The 16,881-nt window shown below is 36.0% G+C and overlaps 2 protein-coding genes across 6 annotated transcripts; one reads left to right on the top strand and one right to left on the bottom strand.

The window, feature by feature from the left end:
* Positions 1-2,549: 2,549 nt before the first annotated feature.
* Positions 2,550-6,866, top strand: LOC18106827 (uncharacterized). Of its 5 annotated transcripts, none has more exons than XR_002978753.1 (7): positions 2,550-2,702; positions 2,789-2,845; positions 2,946-2,988; positions 3,596-5,246; positions 5,970-6,057; positions 6,325-6,541; positions 6,632-6,866. XR_002978753.1 is itself a non-coding variant. In XM_006372715.2 (6 exons), exons 1-6 carry the CDS (start codon positions 2,611-2,613, stop codon positions 6,359-6,361), a joined length of 1,968 nt encoding a protein of 655 aa, XP_006372777.2. In that variant the 5' UTR covers positions 2,550-2,610; the 3' UTR covers positions 6,362-6,866. The 5 variants fall into 5 exon arrangements, 3 of the variants coding, with proteins under 3 accessions (XP_006372777.2, XP_024444804.1, XP_052304309.1); XR_002978754.1 differs by having other exon boundaries at positions 6,637-6,866; XM_006372715.2 differs by having other exon boundaries at positions 6,325-6,866.
* Positions 6,867-7,093: 227 nt separating this feature from the next.
* LOC112324742 (peroxisomal membrane protein 13) lies at positions 7,094-10,200 on the bottom strand. The gene is made up of 5 exons (XM_024589037.2): positions 10,034-10,200; positions 8,933-9,163; positions 8,500-8,843; positions 8,013-8,105; positions 7,094-7,510 (listed from the first exon to the last, which is right to left on the bottom strand). Exons 1-5 carry the CDS (start codon positions 10,056-10,058, stop codon positions 7,289-7,291), a joined length of 915 nt encoding a protein of 304 aa, XP_024444805.1. The 5' UTR covers positions 10,059-10,200; the 3' UTR covers positions 7,094-7,288.
* Positions 10,201-16,881: the final 6,681 nt, after the last annotated feature.

Genomic DNA, 16,881 nt, shown 5'->3' on the forward strand with positions numbered 1-16,881 from the left:
CTTCTATATCTCCCACCATTATAAATTGAAGTCTCAAGCCAAGGTATCATGCAACATACAAGCTTTTAACAACTTCAGAAGAGAAGTAGCCATAGATCAAGAGTAAGACAGAGATCATGGACAGCAAGAAGGTCACTCTGCTGCTGATGGTTGCCTTGGTCTTTGTCGCCACCATTGCCCCGTCCTCCCTTGCTATGCGGCAATTTCCACTGCTCATGACTTCAAACATATTGCTACAAGATGAAAGTAACCTTGGTGCTTGTCTCCCTAGTGGAGGCTTTTGCTTTTTCCAACCAAAGAATTGCTGCGGAAACTGTGGATGCCTATATCCAATAGGGATCTGCTTTGGATCGGATTGCTAAAACTAACCAGTCATGTCAGCTTTCTCTGGCTTGCTGAATAATCGTCTAATATTGTGATGAATAAGATCTGTGTTGTCGTTTAGCTAGGAAGTTATGCTTGCAGCTAGCACAGAGTTGTGCCATGCATGCTTCTATAATTTCTCTTTTCATTTTGATGTCGTAGTTGAAGGGCTGTGAAGGTGGGGAAGAAGGTTGGAGGAATAAAGATAACAAGGGAGGGCCCTCTTGTTACTGTGGTTGTCCTGTTGCACTTTCAGAAACTATCAATTTAGTGTATTTTCATTAATGCAACTCATCCTAGCTTGTTAAATTTTATGTTTGTGCTTTTCATAATGTGATGTGGTTCGCAGGAAGTAAGGATTTTCATGAAATTTGTGTTCTATATATTTTCTTTTTACAATGAAAATATCTTAGTGAAGGGGTCGACCATTTCCATTGGGGATTCAAAACAACTCTAAACTTGACTACACGGGGGTAAGTTGATGAGTTTGAATTCGAAACCTATCATTTTCGATAATTAATGGGTATGAAATTCATCAAAAAGACTTCGACTTTATATGATGATCACTGTAATATTCTTATAATTTTATGTCCCTTAGAAATTATATTGAGGATAAATAAATAGATGATGCGTGGCATGCATTATTTGTATTGTTTTTCTTATATTATATTATATTATATGTGGGTATATATAAGAGTATCTCAATAGTACTCTCCTGAGTTATTTTTTCATCTTTAATTCATCTATTGCTTTATTAAAGGAGTCACATGTAAGCTAACAACATTTACGTGCAATATTATTAAATTGAAGTTGTGCAAAGCTTCAGTAGGTTCATTTATCTTCAAATGAAAGATTGATATGAATTGAGAAAAATTAGGCTCAATATCAACTACAAATCAAGCTAGAAATAAATGGATGATTTTTGTAACAGCTCAGCCCAACATGTCATATATTATCCGTTTTTGGTCTTATTGCCCTCACGGTTTTGTTTCTGGTGACGCGAGCCCACATCTGAGCCTGACGTCCTAAAATGTGTATGACAAGTTGGCAACCAGTATTCTTAATAAGATCAGCTACCAAACTTTCACCCGTCGATGTGGGATATTATAATTTTCACGAAAAGATTTAGAAATTTTACCAAATCAACGTACAAGAAAGAATCATAGTGTGTGCTCCCTCATTTTACCTATAAATAGAGGGAGTCGTAAGAGAAGTAGACACACAATAGAAATAAATGGATGATTTTTGTAACAACTCAGCCCAACATGTCATATATTGTCTGTTTTGGGTCTTACCGTCCTCATGGTTTTGTTTCTGGTGACGCGAACTCACATCTGAGCCTGACGTCCCAAAACGTGTATGACAAGTTGGCAACCAGCATTCTTAATAAGACCAGCTACCAAATCATTACCCGTCGATGTGAGATATTACAATTTTCATGAAGAGATTTAGAAATTTTATCAAATCAACGTACAAGAAAGAATTATAGTGTGTGCTCCCCCATTTTACCTATAAATAGAGGGAGTCGTAAGAGAAGTAGACACACAATAAAAAACATGAAGTGATAAGGAAAAGTGAGGTGAAAGTTATAGTTATAGAGGGTTTGTGAGTTGAGTTGAGAGAGTCCTCTTTAATTGGTATAATTTTTTGTTTTTTTAAGGAGTAAAAATAATACAAGTCACAATTTAAAAAAAAAATGAGTTAAAAATGTTAACTTTTAATTAAAGCAAAAAAAATTACTTAATTCTAAAATAAAATTTTGATTTAAATCAAAATTTATTTCCAATAAGAGATATTTATGAAAATTTCTTTTAATAAGAGATATTTTAAAAAACATTCTAATAAAAAAATATTTATGACAATTTCTTCTAAGAAAATTTTTTTAAAACTAAATGCAAATAAAAAAATCATTTAAAATATAAGCATATAGCACAAACGGCATTTTCTCATTACCAGGTATCATGGGTGGTGCCTGGCGACAGCTCTACAATTTTCCCACGATACCCACTGATTATGGGCCCGGTCTCCATTTGGAAGCCCACATATCTATCTATTAGCCCAAGCTTTATTGTAGGGTACTTGGGCTTCATGTATTACCTGTTAAATACAATGGGCCCTGACTAGCCTACTTCCCTGGCCCACGTAATTGTTTTTTCACATTTGTTTTTTTCTATATATATAAAACAACTCTCTCGCCGAGCTTCCTTGTGCTAAAACCTCAAAATCAAAACCCCTAATTTCTAATGAATGGAAGCCAAATTAGGGCTTTGCCGAACAGATGGGGAAGCTATAATTACACATGAAAAACACAAAGAGAAGATTCTTAAGCTCAAAAGAAGGTCAGTTTGCTTCCAATTCAGCTTCAAAGATCAAAACTTTTTCAACTTTTCAAGCTACTAACCAAACTGGGTCTTTTGAAATGCAGGTGGTTATTAGGACTGCCTTTTTCAAAATCTGAAGACAAAAATTTTCATAAATATGTGTAAGTCAGTTTCTTTTTTCCTTTTTAACATAAATTTGGTTGCTTTTTATTATTTTTTATTATGATAATTATAGTCATAATTTGTGTTTTTTTTTTGTAGTGTTTCTAGGTTCGTGCCTGAATCTTTGCAAAGGGATGATGATGTAAGTTGAATTACAAGTGGGTTTTTGTTTTTGTTGGAAAATATTTAGTGTTGAAGTCAGGGGATTATATCAATAATGAGTAATTAGAAGTGGGTTTTTAGTTTCATTGAGGAATACTTAGTGTTTGAGTCAGGTTTTATGTTAATAATGATAATTTGCAAGTGGGTTTTTAATTTTATTGAGAAATAGTTAGTGTATAAGTCAGGGTGATCATATGAACAATGAGTAATTGGAAGTGGGCTTTTAGTTTTATTGGGAAATAGTTAGTGTTTAAGTCAGGGTGATATGTACTTTATACACTTTATTTTTGTTGTATTTGTGTGGAATTTCATAGAGTTTTGTAGAATTTTTTCATGGTCTCCATGTGAATAGAAAGGAGGCATGAAGGGGAAATATGAATTTCTTATTGTTCTGTCCGTGTTAATTAATTGGAAAAGAATTTGGACTTTAAGATGGTTTTAAAAGGTAATGATTTTATCTTAGTTGTAGATGAGATTTATATTTTCTGCGAACCCTTGAGCATGAATATGTGTTTCTCTCTAGCTTGTGTGGCTTGCCATACATCCTGAAGTTTTGACTTTCATATTTTGCATGTTTTGTTCACCAGATATTCTATGAGAAAGTAAAAGAGTATGTTGAAGAAGCTTTTGGCGCATGTAATGCTAAAAGAGAGGCTCATATTGCTCCAGACTCTAAACTTTTATTTGACAGAACCAAGATGAGAAGAATGCTATTATCACGCTTGGATGCTCTGAATAATAAAGGGCTTCACCTTATTGCTATGTTACTTACAGGAGGTGCAGTCAATTTTGAAACCACTCGTAAAAAAATGAAAGAGGTGATTAAACAATCAAGATTTCTTAGGGATCCAAATTGCGATCATGACCAAACAGAAATTTTGATGCTGCTGTATCAACTAATCAATAGCCCTCAAAATTTTAGAGAGAATTGTTTGGCATTGGTGAATTCCACATTTCAATCTCATCATTCTGCAGCTATTCAAGTACTGGATGGACTAGAGGACTTGCCAACTGAAGCCCTGCTTGCTATGCGCAGAAAACTTAGTGGTGTCCCAGCAAGCATTCCCCGTTTACTGAAGAAGAAATACAATCGCTGTCGAGATAGTGTGATTCATTACATAAGGAAGACTAGCCAGAAAATGCTTTCAGAAATTGGTGGAGGGGATGAGCTGCAGGAACCACTAGCCAAAGCACTTGGGATTGCAGGTTTATCTGTAAAGCTAACATCAGGCTCTCTAAATTCCTCTTCGAACGACTTCTGTCAATTCTCTCCAGAAATAAAAGTCTTACAGAATGAGATATTGAAGGCTCTCTGGTTACTAGGAATGAAGAAGCTTAAATTACCGGAGGTGCAAACCTTGCAGCTTCTGCTGGACCCAAAGGCTGATGTACCAAAAGGAAGTCTGCGAACAGCGATGAATAAATTGTTAACAGAATATCTTTTCGAGTGCAGTGAGTTTAGTACCGTTCCTAAACCTTTAACAGAAGCTCTTGCTATTATCAACAGGAGTTCTTGCAAAACCCGGAGTGGATGCTACCCGAAGGAGCAAATTGAAGAAGAGGTGGAATGCATTTTAGGTTTAAGTTCTGAGATAAAGCAGGTGGTTTGGGATGTTTTTCCTCATCATGAATTTGACGAGGATTTTGCTGATGCTTATGTGGAAGAGTCGGAAGAAAGTGATGGTGGAGATGATGATTTTGTCTCTGATCATCACAATATTGGTGAATGTAAATCATATTCAATTGATTGGAATTACCAAGAAGAGAGTTGTGGGGAGCATATACCAATGGACTCCTCTCCACCTATCTCAAACCCTGACACAAGTCGTGGTCCTACTCTGTTCCATGAAACAAGAAATCATAATGTAGATGTCAGTAAGTTGAGCATAGCAACATTTGGGACATCTAGTGTAAATGAAGATGACTTGTCCGTGCACCATTCTCCAAATGGAAATTCAAAAGTCCATTCTTCAATTAGAAATGAACCTGAAAAGGGTGCTGCAATTGATCCAGGAAACTCTCAGGATGTATCACCACCTTCTACCTTCTGCTTGAAAGGGAAAAACATAAGTGGTAACCTATACCTTGGCATCCAAGAGATCTGTGACGAGACGAGTATGGTTGCTTACAATCTCATTGGTTACTTAATGGAGGGGCTGGCACGGAAAGAGGGCTTGGATTTAGATTGGGGAGATATTTCTTATCTCAGAGGTGATAAGTCAAGCAAAGAAAATCAAGGTAGTGAACTTGTTTTTTCTTTCCATTTCTTTTTCTTTTTTTCAAATATGCATGCCCTACTAGCTACAGAAATTATCCCAGAGAGAATATAAAGATGGTGCTATTATGGTTGTCACTCTGGTTAAATTTTACCCTGTATTGGAAGTGAACCGACAGAAATGTTCGAAGTCTTAGAAAACACATGGTATCTTTAATATTAAGAGTTAAAATCAATCCTCTTCTGACAAGCGAAGTTTGTGAGTCAAACCTTTGCTCGTCTCGGTTAATCATGCTTTGAGAGACTAAAATATTGCTGCTTCAAGTATCAATATTTTTTTCATGTGTCAATGATTTGACAACTTACCTCGACTTGTTTTTTGTAGTTTTTTATGTTGTATTTTTGATGCAATCTGCATACTAAGTAAAGCAAATGCCACTGGGGTACCCGTTAAATATCATTAACCATATCACCTTTGTTTTTCCTTCCTTTCTTTTGTCTGCTTTCATTGCACAAAATTCTAGAGGATAGAATCTGCTATGGAATATTTTTCCAATATTTGTCTAATTCATCATTTTAGTGATCTGGTTTACTTATTTTGCATTTTTTTTTAGAAACAAATAGTTACTAGGTAAACCTACTAAGGAATTGATTGTGGAAGTATTGTCCAACTGGTATTTACTCTATGAACCTATATTGCCTATGCTAGGAATGCAATTAATGAGGTCTTCCATTTGTATTTGCAGAAGAAAGAAAGAAATCTTCTGAGAATAATGAGGCTGGTTCAGATATTGCTCAAGTTGTTGAAGAGTTACTACCTTCCCTCCCGAAGAGGTAAGTAGCTTCTTCTCTAAATTTTACTGAATAATAGAATTTTATTCTCCTTTTCTTATCACTTGATGCATAATACTGGTGTGTCCAGTCCACATTTTGATGCAATACTATAAGTTATATAATGAAACTGAGCGTTTTTTCGTTACCGGGCTTAAATAATGTTAATAATTGCAACATTAGGAAAAGATAGAATTATGTAAAATGAACTATAATGTATCTAGATCTTTTTTGTCGATAGCATTGATATTTGGGATCTTGTGACTGCAGTGAGAGCACAAGGTTAAAGGAGTTGATGGCCACATAGCAGAACTCTTCAAGACTTTCATGGAACATTTCAGAGCATTCCAACAACAAAAGAAAAAAATATAAGCAGCTTGGTTTGTCATTCAAGCTTGCAATTTTAAGATTTTCTCCATTCTTCCCAATCTTCAGCAATGAGTTGTGAACTGCCAAGGACAGCCATTTTGGACGGCAACAAAGATGGGTAACACCCTCATCAATTATGACTGGTCATTATACAGAGTTGCGACAGGATTTTAATCGCCTGTTCTAACAGCCATGTTTTGTGATCAAGGTTAGCTAGATGAATCATACCCGTGCCCCCATCCAAGAAGGATTTTGGACAAGCTTACTCGAAGACAGCAACTTCATAGTCAATTTTGACCAGAGTTCAGTGAAGCTGTTACAATTAAAATCACACGATGTAATAACCATTTGCTGTTCGTTGATCTGGAACAGCTAAAATTTTGCCTCAACATGAATACCAATGCAGTCAAGTTATGAGAAAGAACTAGCACGTTTGTTTTGCATCTTCCCATTTTCCTTGCATTTTGATTTTCTAACCCCTGTGGAAGCTGGAAATATTTATATATGATAAAAGACTGCCAATATTGAAAACTCCAGTTTCTTGCATTGTTGATTTGTGCTGGTTTTTGGTGCCCTTTCTTATTCCCCATCAAGCGTAGATAAACCTTTCAACTCAAGTTCACAAATTTGATGAAGAACCTTCACAGTTAAATCCAACATCCAAACCAAGTTTTCAGCACACCAATAATTGTTCTCGCTATTAAATTTAGATCAAATACAATTTGATTTTGCTAAGGTTACAAAGATTACATTTCATTCCACACTGAAAGTTCCATGTGCAAACCATGTCGCTGAGGATTACACCAGAGATGTCTTTTCTATCAATAAAGAATATCAGATTCACTCCATAAGAGATGTTATTTCCTCATTTGCCAGCATCATTCTCCCAAACATTGTCCCAAGAACCACTTGGAGCAGCCTTTGGTCCTTCAATGTAGCGAGAGTTCGCATTTGTACCTTCAGGTCCTGGAAGAGGAAGTCCATTGGGACCTTGTGGGTTGACCATTCTGGGCTTTGTTCTGATCCCCAGCAGCCTCAATACAAATCTAGCCAACTCTCCATACAACATGCCTGAGCGATCGAAAAGCTGACAAAAGAACAACAATTAACTAAGGATTTGGACAGCAAAAGACAGATGTTCCTTGCGCTGCAGTTCAAAGAATTTTGAATTTTGAAAGATGGCCGTCTAGAAACTTCAACTCAGAGAAAGTGATATACTATGAAACACAATAAAAGCCCTCCAGCCATTAACACTGCACTTAAATATGAAATGGGAATTAAATACATGCACTCTCACAAACAGTGGAAGAAATTGCTTCCGAGTGTAATGCATACCATGAAGTGATCGTGATCACACTCAATTACAGAACTTACCACTAAGGTTAACACCTTTGCAGTAGGTAGCTTAAGTGAAAGAGAACTAGTTAATACTATCATGTTGGATGGCATAGGTTTGTTCATGCTCAATGGCATATCAGAAACAGAAAGAAGCTAAAGTGTAGAGAGCTAGAAAATGTTAAGCAAACATTTGATTGGAAATCACTTATCCAGTAAATAACAAAGTGCAAGGAAAAAGATAGGGAGAACACCTGAAGAAGCGCAGTCATGAACATGTGAAAAGCCTGTGTATTCTGGTCTATGAGAATTGATAAGCGGCCAAAAAAGTTAACCACTCCTTGCAACTGCCATCATTGAGAAAATGGTGAATGTCCAGAGAAGAATAAAATCTATTTAACTAACTAGAAATGTTGGTGAACTAATTAATAACATTGTAGCAATTTGCAACCATGAAAAAAGAGTTCAAGAGTAAGCAGTAGACAATCTTAGTACAAGCAGCAAAACAATTTTATTGCCTCATACAAAGCTGCAAGTTTTTTTTATCGATGCAACCAAGTAAAACACAGATAAAAATCCATTAGACTATTGATAATCTAATTTGAAGAAGTCTCAGGTCTTAACCAACTACGAGTTTGATATACCTTTAGCTGGGCCAAGTCTATTAATAAAATATATCTACACCTCCAACCATTTCTCGAAACAGGATATATAACTAGTCAAAAGAAAACCATGTCTTACCACTCGAAGAAATGAAATCCAGAACCCCGGTGGAGATGGAGGTTCACCAAATGGATTATTAGGGTCTTGAACTCCATAAGGACCACCCATGCCCATTCCATAACCACCCATTGCGCCTCCAAAACCACTATTGTACATTCCACCACCACCATTCATCCCAGAACCATAAAGCCCACCATAACCGCCTCGATACATGCTGTTTCCATACATCCCTCCACCATATAATCCTCCAACCCCACCGTATGATCCTCCAACCCCACCATATGATCCCCCAACCCCACCATATGATGAGCCATAGGTCCCTGAACCATATCCGGAATTATAGTTCAGAGTGGAATTATAACCTGAGTCAGGTTAAGAGAAAAAAAGAAGTTAAAAGAGATTCAACCATCAGACCGTAGAGTAAAACTTTATATTGCTAACCATTACCCACCTCCATAGTTGTTTGTGCTATAACTCTGCTCCCAAGGTCTTGCAGGAAGAGGCCTACCAACAGCATTTGTGTTATTTGTGGTATTACCTGAACTTTGAACAATTTCTCCAGGTCTTGCAGTTCCTGAAGCTTCAACAACATCACTTGTGCTGCCAGCTGATGGTGGTTTAAAAGGTGTAGCACCAGAAGAACCACCAGATTGCTCCCATGGTTTTGGAGGAGGATTGTTAGCTGCAATATCCAACCACGTGATTATCTCACAGAAAAAAATCTTACAAAGTAAAGCAAAGGAAAATTAAAATACACCTAAAAGAGTTAGCAAGGCCAAAAGATTGCATGTAGAGAAGATAAATGACATGATTTTTACAGAGCTAATAAAAAGCATCTTAGCAGTTAAGTTCAGCTCAAGGAAAATACATGTTCAGCATAATCAACATTTCACAAAATGAATCACAGCAAGTTGAGACATTCAAAAAAGATGCAAAAAGAGAAGGCAGTGATCAAAGTCAATGCAAGAGAGAAAAAGAAAGAATAAACTTTTACACAAATAGCTAAAAATCATGTTTCCTAAGCATCTTCCAAAAACAACTCGAGCATAGCTTAGAATCAGAACAAGTCTCCACATGATTACAGAACCTTTTGGATTTCACAACTTCAACTCATAGTCCTAACAAAAAATCTGAAGAAATTCTATTCCATCATCAAAGACAAAATCCCATAAAAAAAGTTCACAATTTTCTAACCTAAAAAGACCTTCAAACTATTATTGTAATAGTCACCAACACCAAACCCAATATTCCTTTATCAAATAAAAAATACCCCATTTCTTCTTTTCTTTTCTTTCACATTTTTCTCACCTACCAAACACAACGCAACTTCACAAACCCATAGTTACAATCAAAAACCCATAAAGATCCCATCTTTAAAACCAAACAAAACCTCCCATCATCTCTTGATTACTAATATCCCAAACCCATAAATCAATCCTCTTTCATTTCAACTACAAAGATCATTTCAAAATAAAAAGGGTAAGCACATAAAGCTTAAATCATAATTTGAGAGAATCAGAAAGGTGGGTTTTTGTTGTTTTTCAAGACAAACCTGATGGCTGAGGATTAGATGCCATGTGAGTTGAAGAGACAAGGCATCAGTTATTGGTAAGACCAAGGCACCAGCTACTGCAAAAGCAATACCAGGAAAAGAGTTGTCTTTATTTTATTTTTGTTTTTATTTCCTTTTTTTTTAATTTTTATTTCCTTTTTAAAAAAAATTTATTTCGTGATTGTTATTATTATACTCTCTTGCCTCTCCGTTACAAGGATCCAGTTGTGCTGATTGTAGCTTTTATGTTGCTGACATGGTCTTTTCCTTTCCTATTGCCAACAGACTTGTGGAAATCATATAGTTATAAAACTCAACTCATTCCATAATCAATCTCAAAATTCATTGCCTGGTTCAAAGCCTAGTCCATGGATTAACCTAGTTAATCCAAATCAACATTTCAAGATTTTTGTTTGAAAAGTAAGAAACGTTGTGGTTTTGAAAACTCTTTTAAAAAAGTCGAATACGATCTAGCTAGGTATTGACTAAATTATGAAATAATTTTTTAGGTTAATATATTTTAATTAGGTTAATATAAAATCTAGCCCGTGTTAAATCTTAAATCAATAAATTATCGAATTAACCTACCAAATCAAGCTAAATTTAATAACATTAGTCAAGATATATGAGGATAATAATTAAACTCGAATATGATAATGTTTATTTGAATAAATGAGTTTTTTTATAGTTATTATTTTGAATTGAAAATTACATAGTGTTATTACATTTATGAACTTAATATATGTATATGTATTTGTGTATTAAGATGAATATTACCTAATTATTGCCATTCTGGTCTCTACTCTCCTTAATGGTGACAATTATCCTATCTGGAAGAGGGCAATGAAAATGGCCTTGAATGCCAAAAACAAATTGGTTTTTGTTAACGGTAATCTCTCCAAGCCAACATCTTATATTGCAGATATTCAACTGTGGGAACGTTGCAGTGACATGGTCTTATCATGGATTCTCAATTCCATTGATAAATCCATTGTTAGCAGTTTAATCTATCATGCTTACCCCCGTGATGTCTGGCTCGATCTTGAGGATCGGTTCTCTCAAAGCAACAATCCACGGATCTTCAAACTGAAATGTGACATTGTTACTCTCACTCAAGGCTCCATGACAATCTCTGCATACTTTACAACACTTAAAAGTCATTGGGATGAGCTAGCCATGCTCACTCCCACACCACAATGCACTTGTGGCATCTTAACAGAATTAAATCACATGCAAGATACTGAACGTGTTTTTCAGTTTTTAATGGGGTTGCATGACTCATATGCTTCGATTCGTAGCCAAGTTTTGGCTATGGATCCATTACCTCCTGTTAACAATGTATATTCAACCTTGCATCAAGAAGAGAAACAACATCTTCTTCATATTCCCAGTTTTCCAACTGAGTCTGCTGCTATGATGGCTCCTCGTCATCTTTCTCATCGTTTTGACAGTAAAGGGCGAAGACGTGGTCGTCCAAAATGTGACTATTGTGACCGTGATGGTCACTGGAGAACACACTGTTATAAGCTCAATGGATATCCCAGCAACAGACCTCAACCTCGTGGAACACTTGATAGACTATCTGGTTCGTCAAAGGCAGCAAATAATGTCATTAGTTCTTCCACTCCAGCTGGTTCCTCAAAAACTGAAAATATTGTTACTGGTTCTTCAACCTCTACTGAGATAGCTATCCCTGGCCTCACAAGTGATCAATACAATCAGCTCTTGGAATTTTTATCACCCGTGAACACCAACTCTGCCAACTTTGCTGGTAACCCTGTCTCCTGTCACTCTGTTTCTTTTTCTAACCGAGAATGGATTATTGATTCAGGAGCCTCAGATCATATGACTTCTAGTTTTTCACCCCTTGATAACACTCAACTTCTTAATCAACCATGTCCTATTTCACTTCCAAATGGTGACATCGTCTCTATCACTCATACTGGCACATTGCGTATTTCTCCAGCAATTTCTCTTCCTAATGTTTTATACGTACCATCATTTAAATTCAATCTATTGTCCATCAGCAAAATCACTAGCACTCTCAACTGTGTTGCTATTTTTTTTTCTGACTTTTGTGTTTTTCAGGACCTATCAACGAGGAAGCTGATTGGAACGGGTGAAGTACGAGATGGACTTTACCACTACAAACCTTTCTATGCCTCTGTTTTTCATTCTCAATGCATTTCTGACTCTACTCTTTGGCATCAACGACTCGGTCACCCTTCTACTTCAAGTATTCCAGCAACTTTAAATTTTCCAAAATTACATTTGCCTTGTGATGTTTGTGCTAGAGCAAAACACACTCGTTTACCTTTCCTTTTGAATACAAATTAGAGCACCTTTTGTTTTAATCGGATTTATTGTGATGTATGGGATGGTTATCCTACAGCTTCATATTCAGGTGCCCACTATTTTTTAACCATTGTGGATGATTACTCACGCACTACATGGGTTTATCTCATGCGTATGAAATCAGAAACTTTTACTTGCCTTGCCAATTTTTGTGCAATGGTTAAAAATCAATTTAATCGCACCATTAAGCATGTGCGCACCGATAATGGACAAGAGTTTTTATCTAATAACATCCAAAAAAAATTTCACGACCATGGCATTCTTCACAAGCGCACATGTGTGGATACACCTCAACAAAATGGCATTGCTAAACGTAAACATTGCCACCTTTTTAATGTGGCTCGTTGTTTACGTTTTCAAGCCAATCTTCCCATTTCTTTTTGGGGTGAATGCATTCTCACAGCCCCTTATTTAATTAACCACACTCCTTCACCTCACCTTAATCATAAGTCACCATATGAACTCCTTTTTCAAAAACAACCATCATATTCACATTTACGAGTGTTTGGGTGTTTATGCTATGCTCAAACCACTCGTAAAAATTGCGATAAAGTTTCTCCTCGTGCTTTACGATGTGTTTTCTTAGGCTACCCTATCCATCATAAGGCTTATCGTGTCTACGATCTTGAATATAAAAAATTTTTCATTTCTCGTGATGTTACATTTGAAGAAAATATTTTCCCTTATCATCTCATGACCCCAGATCCCACACCTTCCCCGGTTCTTCCCCTTCCTATCCCTGAAATTCCATCCAACATTGTTTCTGCACAGCCTACTACCTCCCCTCCCTTTCCCTCCTCACACGAACCGTCATCCACATCGTCCACTCCACCCCTTCCCACACGACCAAAATGAGTTGTCACTCGTCCCACTTACTTAGCTAACTATATTTTCCCTTCTTTACCAAGGTCCTCCACTGCTTCACATGTTTCACGCTCTTCCTCAGGTATGATTCACTGTCTCTTCTCTTTTTTGTCTTATAAACGTTTCACTCCTAAACATCTCGCCTTCCTCTCTGCACTCTCCCATCACCCTGATCCCACCTCCTATTCTGAAGCTGCCCATCACCCTTACTGGCGTGATGCCATGGCAGCTGAAATACAAGCTTTAGAAGCAAACCATACTTGGACCCTTCAACCCCTTCCATCTGGCAAAACTCCAATTGGCTGTAAGTGGGTGTTCAAAACAAAATTTCAGGCTGATGGTTCCATAGAGAGACACAAAGCTCGTTTAGTGGCCAAGGGATATGCTCAGGTAGAAGGTTTGGATTATCATGACACTTTTGCTCCTGTTGCTAAACTCGTTACTGTTAGATGTGTTCTTGCAGTGGCTGAAGCTCGTTATTGGCATCTTTTTCAGTTGGACGTCCACAATGCATCCCTTCATGGCAACCTTGATGAAGATGTTTTTATGACTCCTCCACCAGGCTATTCCAAACAGACGGATGCCCGTGTTTGTCATCTTCAGAAATCACTTTATGGCCTCAAGCAAGCCTCTCGCAATTGGTTCTCTAAATTATCATCTGTTTTACTTACTGCAGGTTTCGCCCAGTCACAGGCGGATCACTCTGTCTTCACTCACCATCAGGGACAGTCTTTCACTCTCATACTTATTTATGTTGATGACATTCTCTTAGCAGGAAATGATCTCTCTGACATCAATAACTTCAAAGCCATGCTTGCTCAACGCTTTAAGCTTAAGGACCTAGGCCAACTCAAATATTTCCTTGGCCTTGAAATTGCTCGCTCTCCCACTGGCATCTTCCTCACTCAACGTAAATATGCCTTTGACATACTTGCTGATAGTGGTCACCTTGGTGCACGTCCCTCTTCTTTTCCAATGGAACAACATCTCAAGCTCAATAATACTGATGGTGATCTACTCCATGATCCCAGTTCTTTACGCCGCCTTGTTGGCCGTTTGATATATCTCACGATCTCTTGTCCTGACATTGTGTTCCCTGTCAACCTTTTAAGTCAGTTCATGCATCAACCCCGACAATCACATTATAATGCTGATGTCCGTGTTCTCCGTTACCTCAAAGCTTCTCCAGGCCAAGGCTTATATTTCCCTTCTATTAACACTCTTCAAGTGTCAGCTTATTCAGATTCGGACTGGGCTAGTTGCCCGCTCACTCGTCGTTCAACCATCGGTTTTTTTATTCAGCTTGGCACCAGTCCTATTTCTTGGCGCACTAAGAAGAAACATACGGTCTCTCGTTCATTTGCTGAAGCCGAATATCGCGCTCTTGCTTCCACCACTTGTGAACTTACATGGCTCAAAACATTTTTACATGATCTTGGTGTCCACCACTCCCAGCCTATGTTTTTACATTGTGACAACCAAGCAGCTCTTCACATTGCTCAGAATCCTGTCTTTCACGAACGTACCAAACACATAGAAATTGATTGTCATGTTGTTCGTGAAAAGCTCAAAGTCGGCCTTATCTCCACCCAGCACGTCCCTAGTCACAGTCAGCTGGCAGATATCTTCATAAAAGCTTTAGGCCGTGAAGCTTTCTAGGCATTATCAAGCAAGTTGGGCATTACGGATCTCCATGCTCCAACTTGAGAGGGAGTATTAGCAGCATATATTCACCTTCCATCTATAGATTATTGTATAGTTATTAGCATATATATTTCGGCTTGATCTTTGGAATCATTAGCAGATATTCAACAATTGTTAGCTGAGATATAGGATTGTGTTTTCCTTCCTCATGTAATATATACTACTGTAACTGCAGAATGAAATATACAGAGCAGAACAATTCTCTTCTTCTTACAACTAGAGTGCTTGAAATCAAGACATGGCATCAAGATGTATCATCGTTTTGGAGAAAGTGATTAGTTGATATAAAGTTTTTGAAGAGCAATTTGCAATCCATGAAAAAAAATATAGATTAATTTTTCTTAAAAGATGTTTTTAATTTAAATGAAACAAGATTGTTTTATAAGTTATAATCATGTTATTTTCTTGCAACAAAGCAATTTGAAGGTAAGAAACAAGACAAGAAAAGACTTACAATTATTATTTGTTGTAATAAGGATGTTATGAGAAAATTTCTTTATGGTTCATTGCCAAGTATGCTAAACCATGATTTTTCAAGAATGTGAACCTAAATAGTATGATTTGCGAGTATTATGCCAACAAACAAGCATGAATTATTGTGATTTTATTCCAAGAATATGTTTAACAACATGGTAGAAAAATGGATGGAAGAAAAATCCTCTTACTTGTTGAAAATTATCTTTCTCATCCAAAAACTAGTAAAGATTTAAAAAATATTGAATTGTTTTTCTTGCCACACAATATAATATCAAATAATTAGCATCTATGATACAGGGATTACACAAGCTTCCAAAATGTATTATCATTGTTGATTTTATCAAAATATTTTAAAAGGTTATGAAATTGAAATCTCAAATTCAAGAAAGATAAATGTTTTAGATGTAATCTCAGCTTGGATAACAATTATTCAAGCAAGTATAATTATAAATTGTTTTCAACATGGTAAAATTAGGTCTATAAATAATGTGGCTTCAGAGAATTTGAATCAATAGTCAGATAATGGAGGCATTCAACAATTATATGTTCTAATAAAATAGTTGAAGTATACTGATACAATAAATATTGAATATCTTTTGAGTTACATGTAAAAAGACAGGATAATTCTAGAGTTTTTTAAGTAACAAATAAATTATTGAGAACAACATAAAAAATAACATAAAAAAATAAAGTTGAAGACGATAATTCTGTCTCATGCCAAGAAGCATTGAAAGCAATAGTTGCATTGCATAAATTTGTATTGCAATACAAAAACACTATATAATAGTTCCATAGTGAACTAAGAAAAGTTAGATGAGGTTAAATGAAACTTAACTTTTAGAAAAAACAAGTAATATTAGAGTTATATTTTACAAAGCTTTTTGATTTAGTCATGTGTGTGTATAATTTTGATTTATAAAGAGATTATTAATTTATATTTTAAGTGAGATTTACGTGTCTCTTTTTATATATTATCTTATAAGTTGGTGAATTATTATTAATTTACCATAGCGGTCTAAGTCGAGACCAATAAAAATTATTATTTAATCAAGACTAGTAACTTATCATTATTATAATGTAACCAATCGTTTATAATATCTAGGAGAAGCATTTGAAAAGTTTATTTCCAGTAGAAAATCACTTAATTTAATAATTTTTAAATAATTAAAAAAAAGAACTATTTTCTTTTGTTTTTGAACCGGAAAAGGGCAAACAAATAAAAAGTAAAAAAGGTTTTGCTGCTCCTTATTGTTTATATATAACTCTGATAAGAGCCGGTTTATCATAATAACGAATTTAAGAAGAATTCGGTTGGAATAACTTTATCAAATTATACCAGGATGAGCTAAAGAACCTAATTAAACTAAAAAAATTAAACTGTAAAAAAAATCGATTAAACCAATTAGAATATTTAAAAAACCTGACCGGTTTGATTTCATAAGCCTGAA

Source organism: Populus trichocarpa, chromosome 17 (genome assembly GCF_000002775.5).
Source record: "Populus trichocarpa isolate Nisqually-1 chromosome 17, P.trichocarpa_v4.1, whole genome shotgun sequence".
Taxonomy (NCBI): Eukaryota; Viridiplantae; Streptophyta; class Magnoliopsida; order Malpighiales; family Salicaceae; genus Populus; species Populus trichocarpa.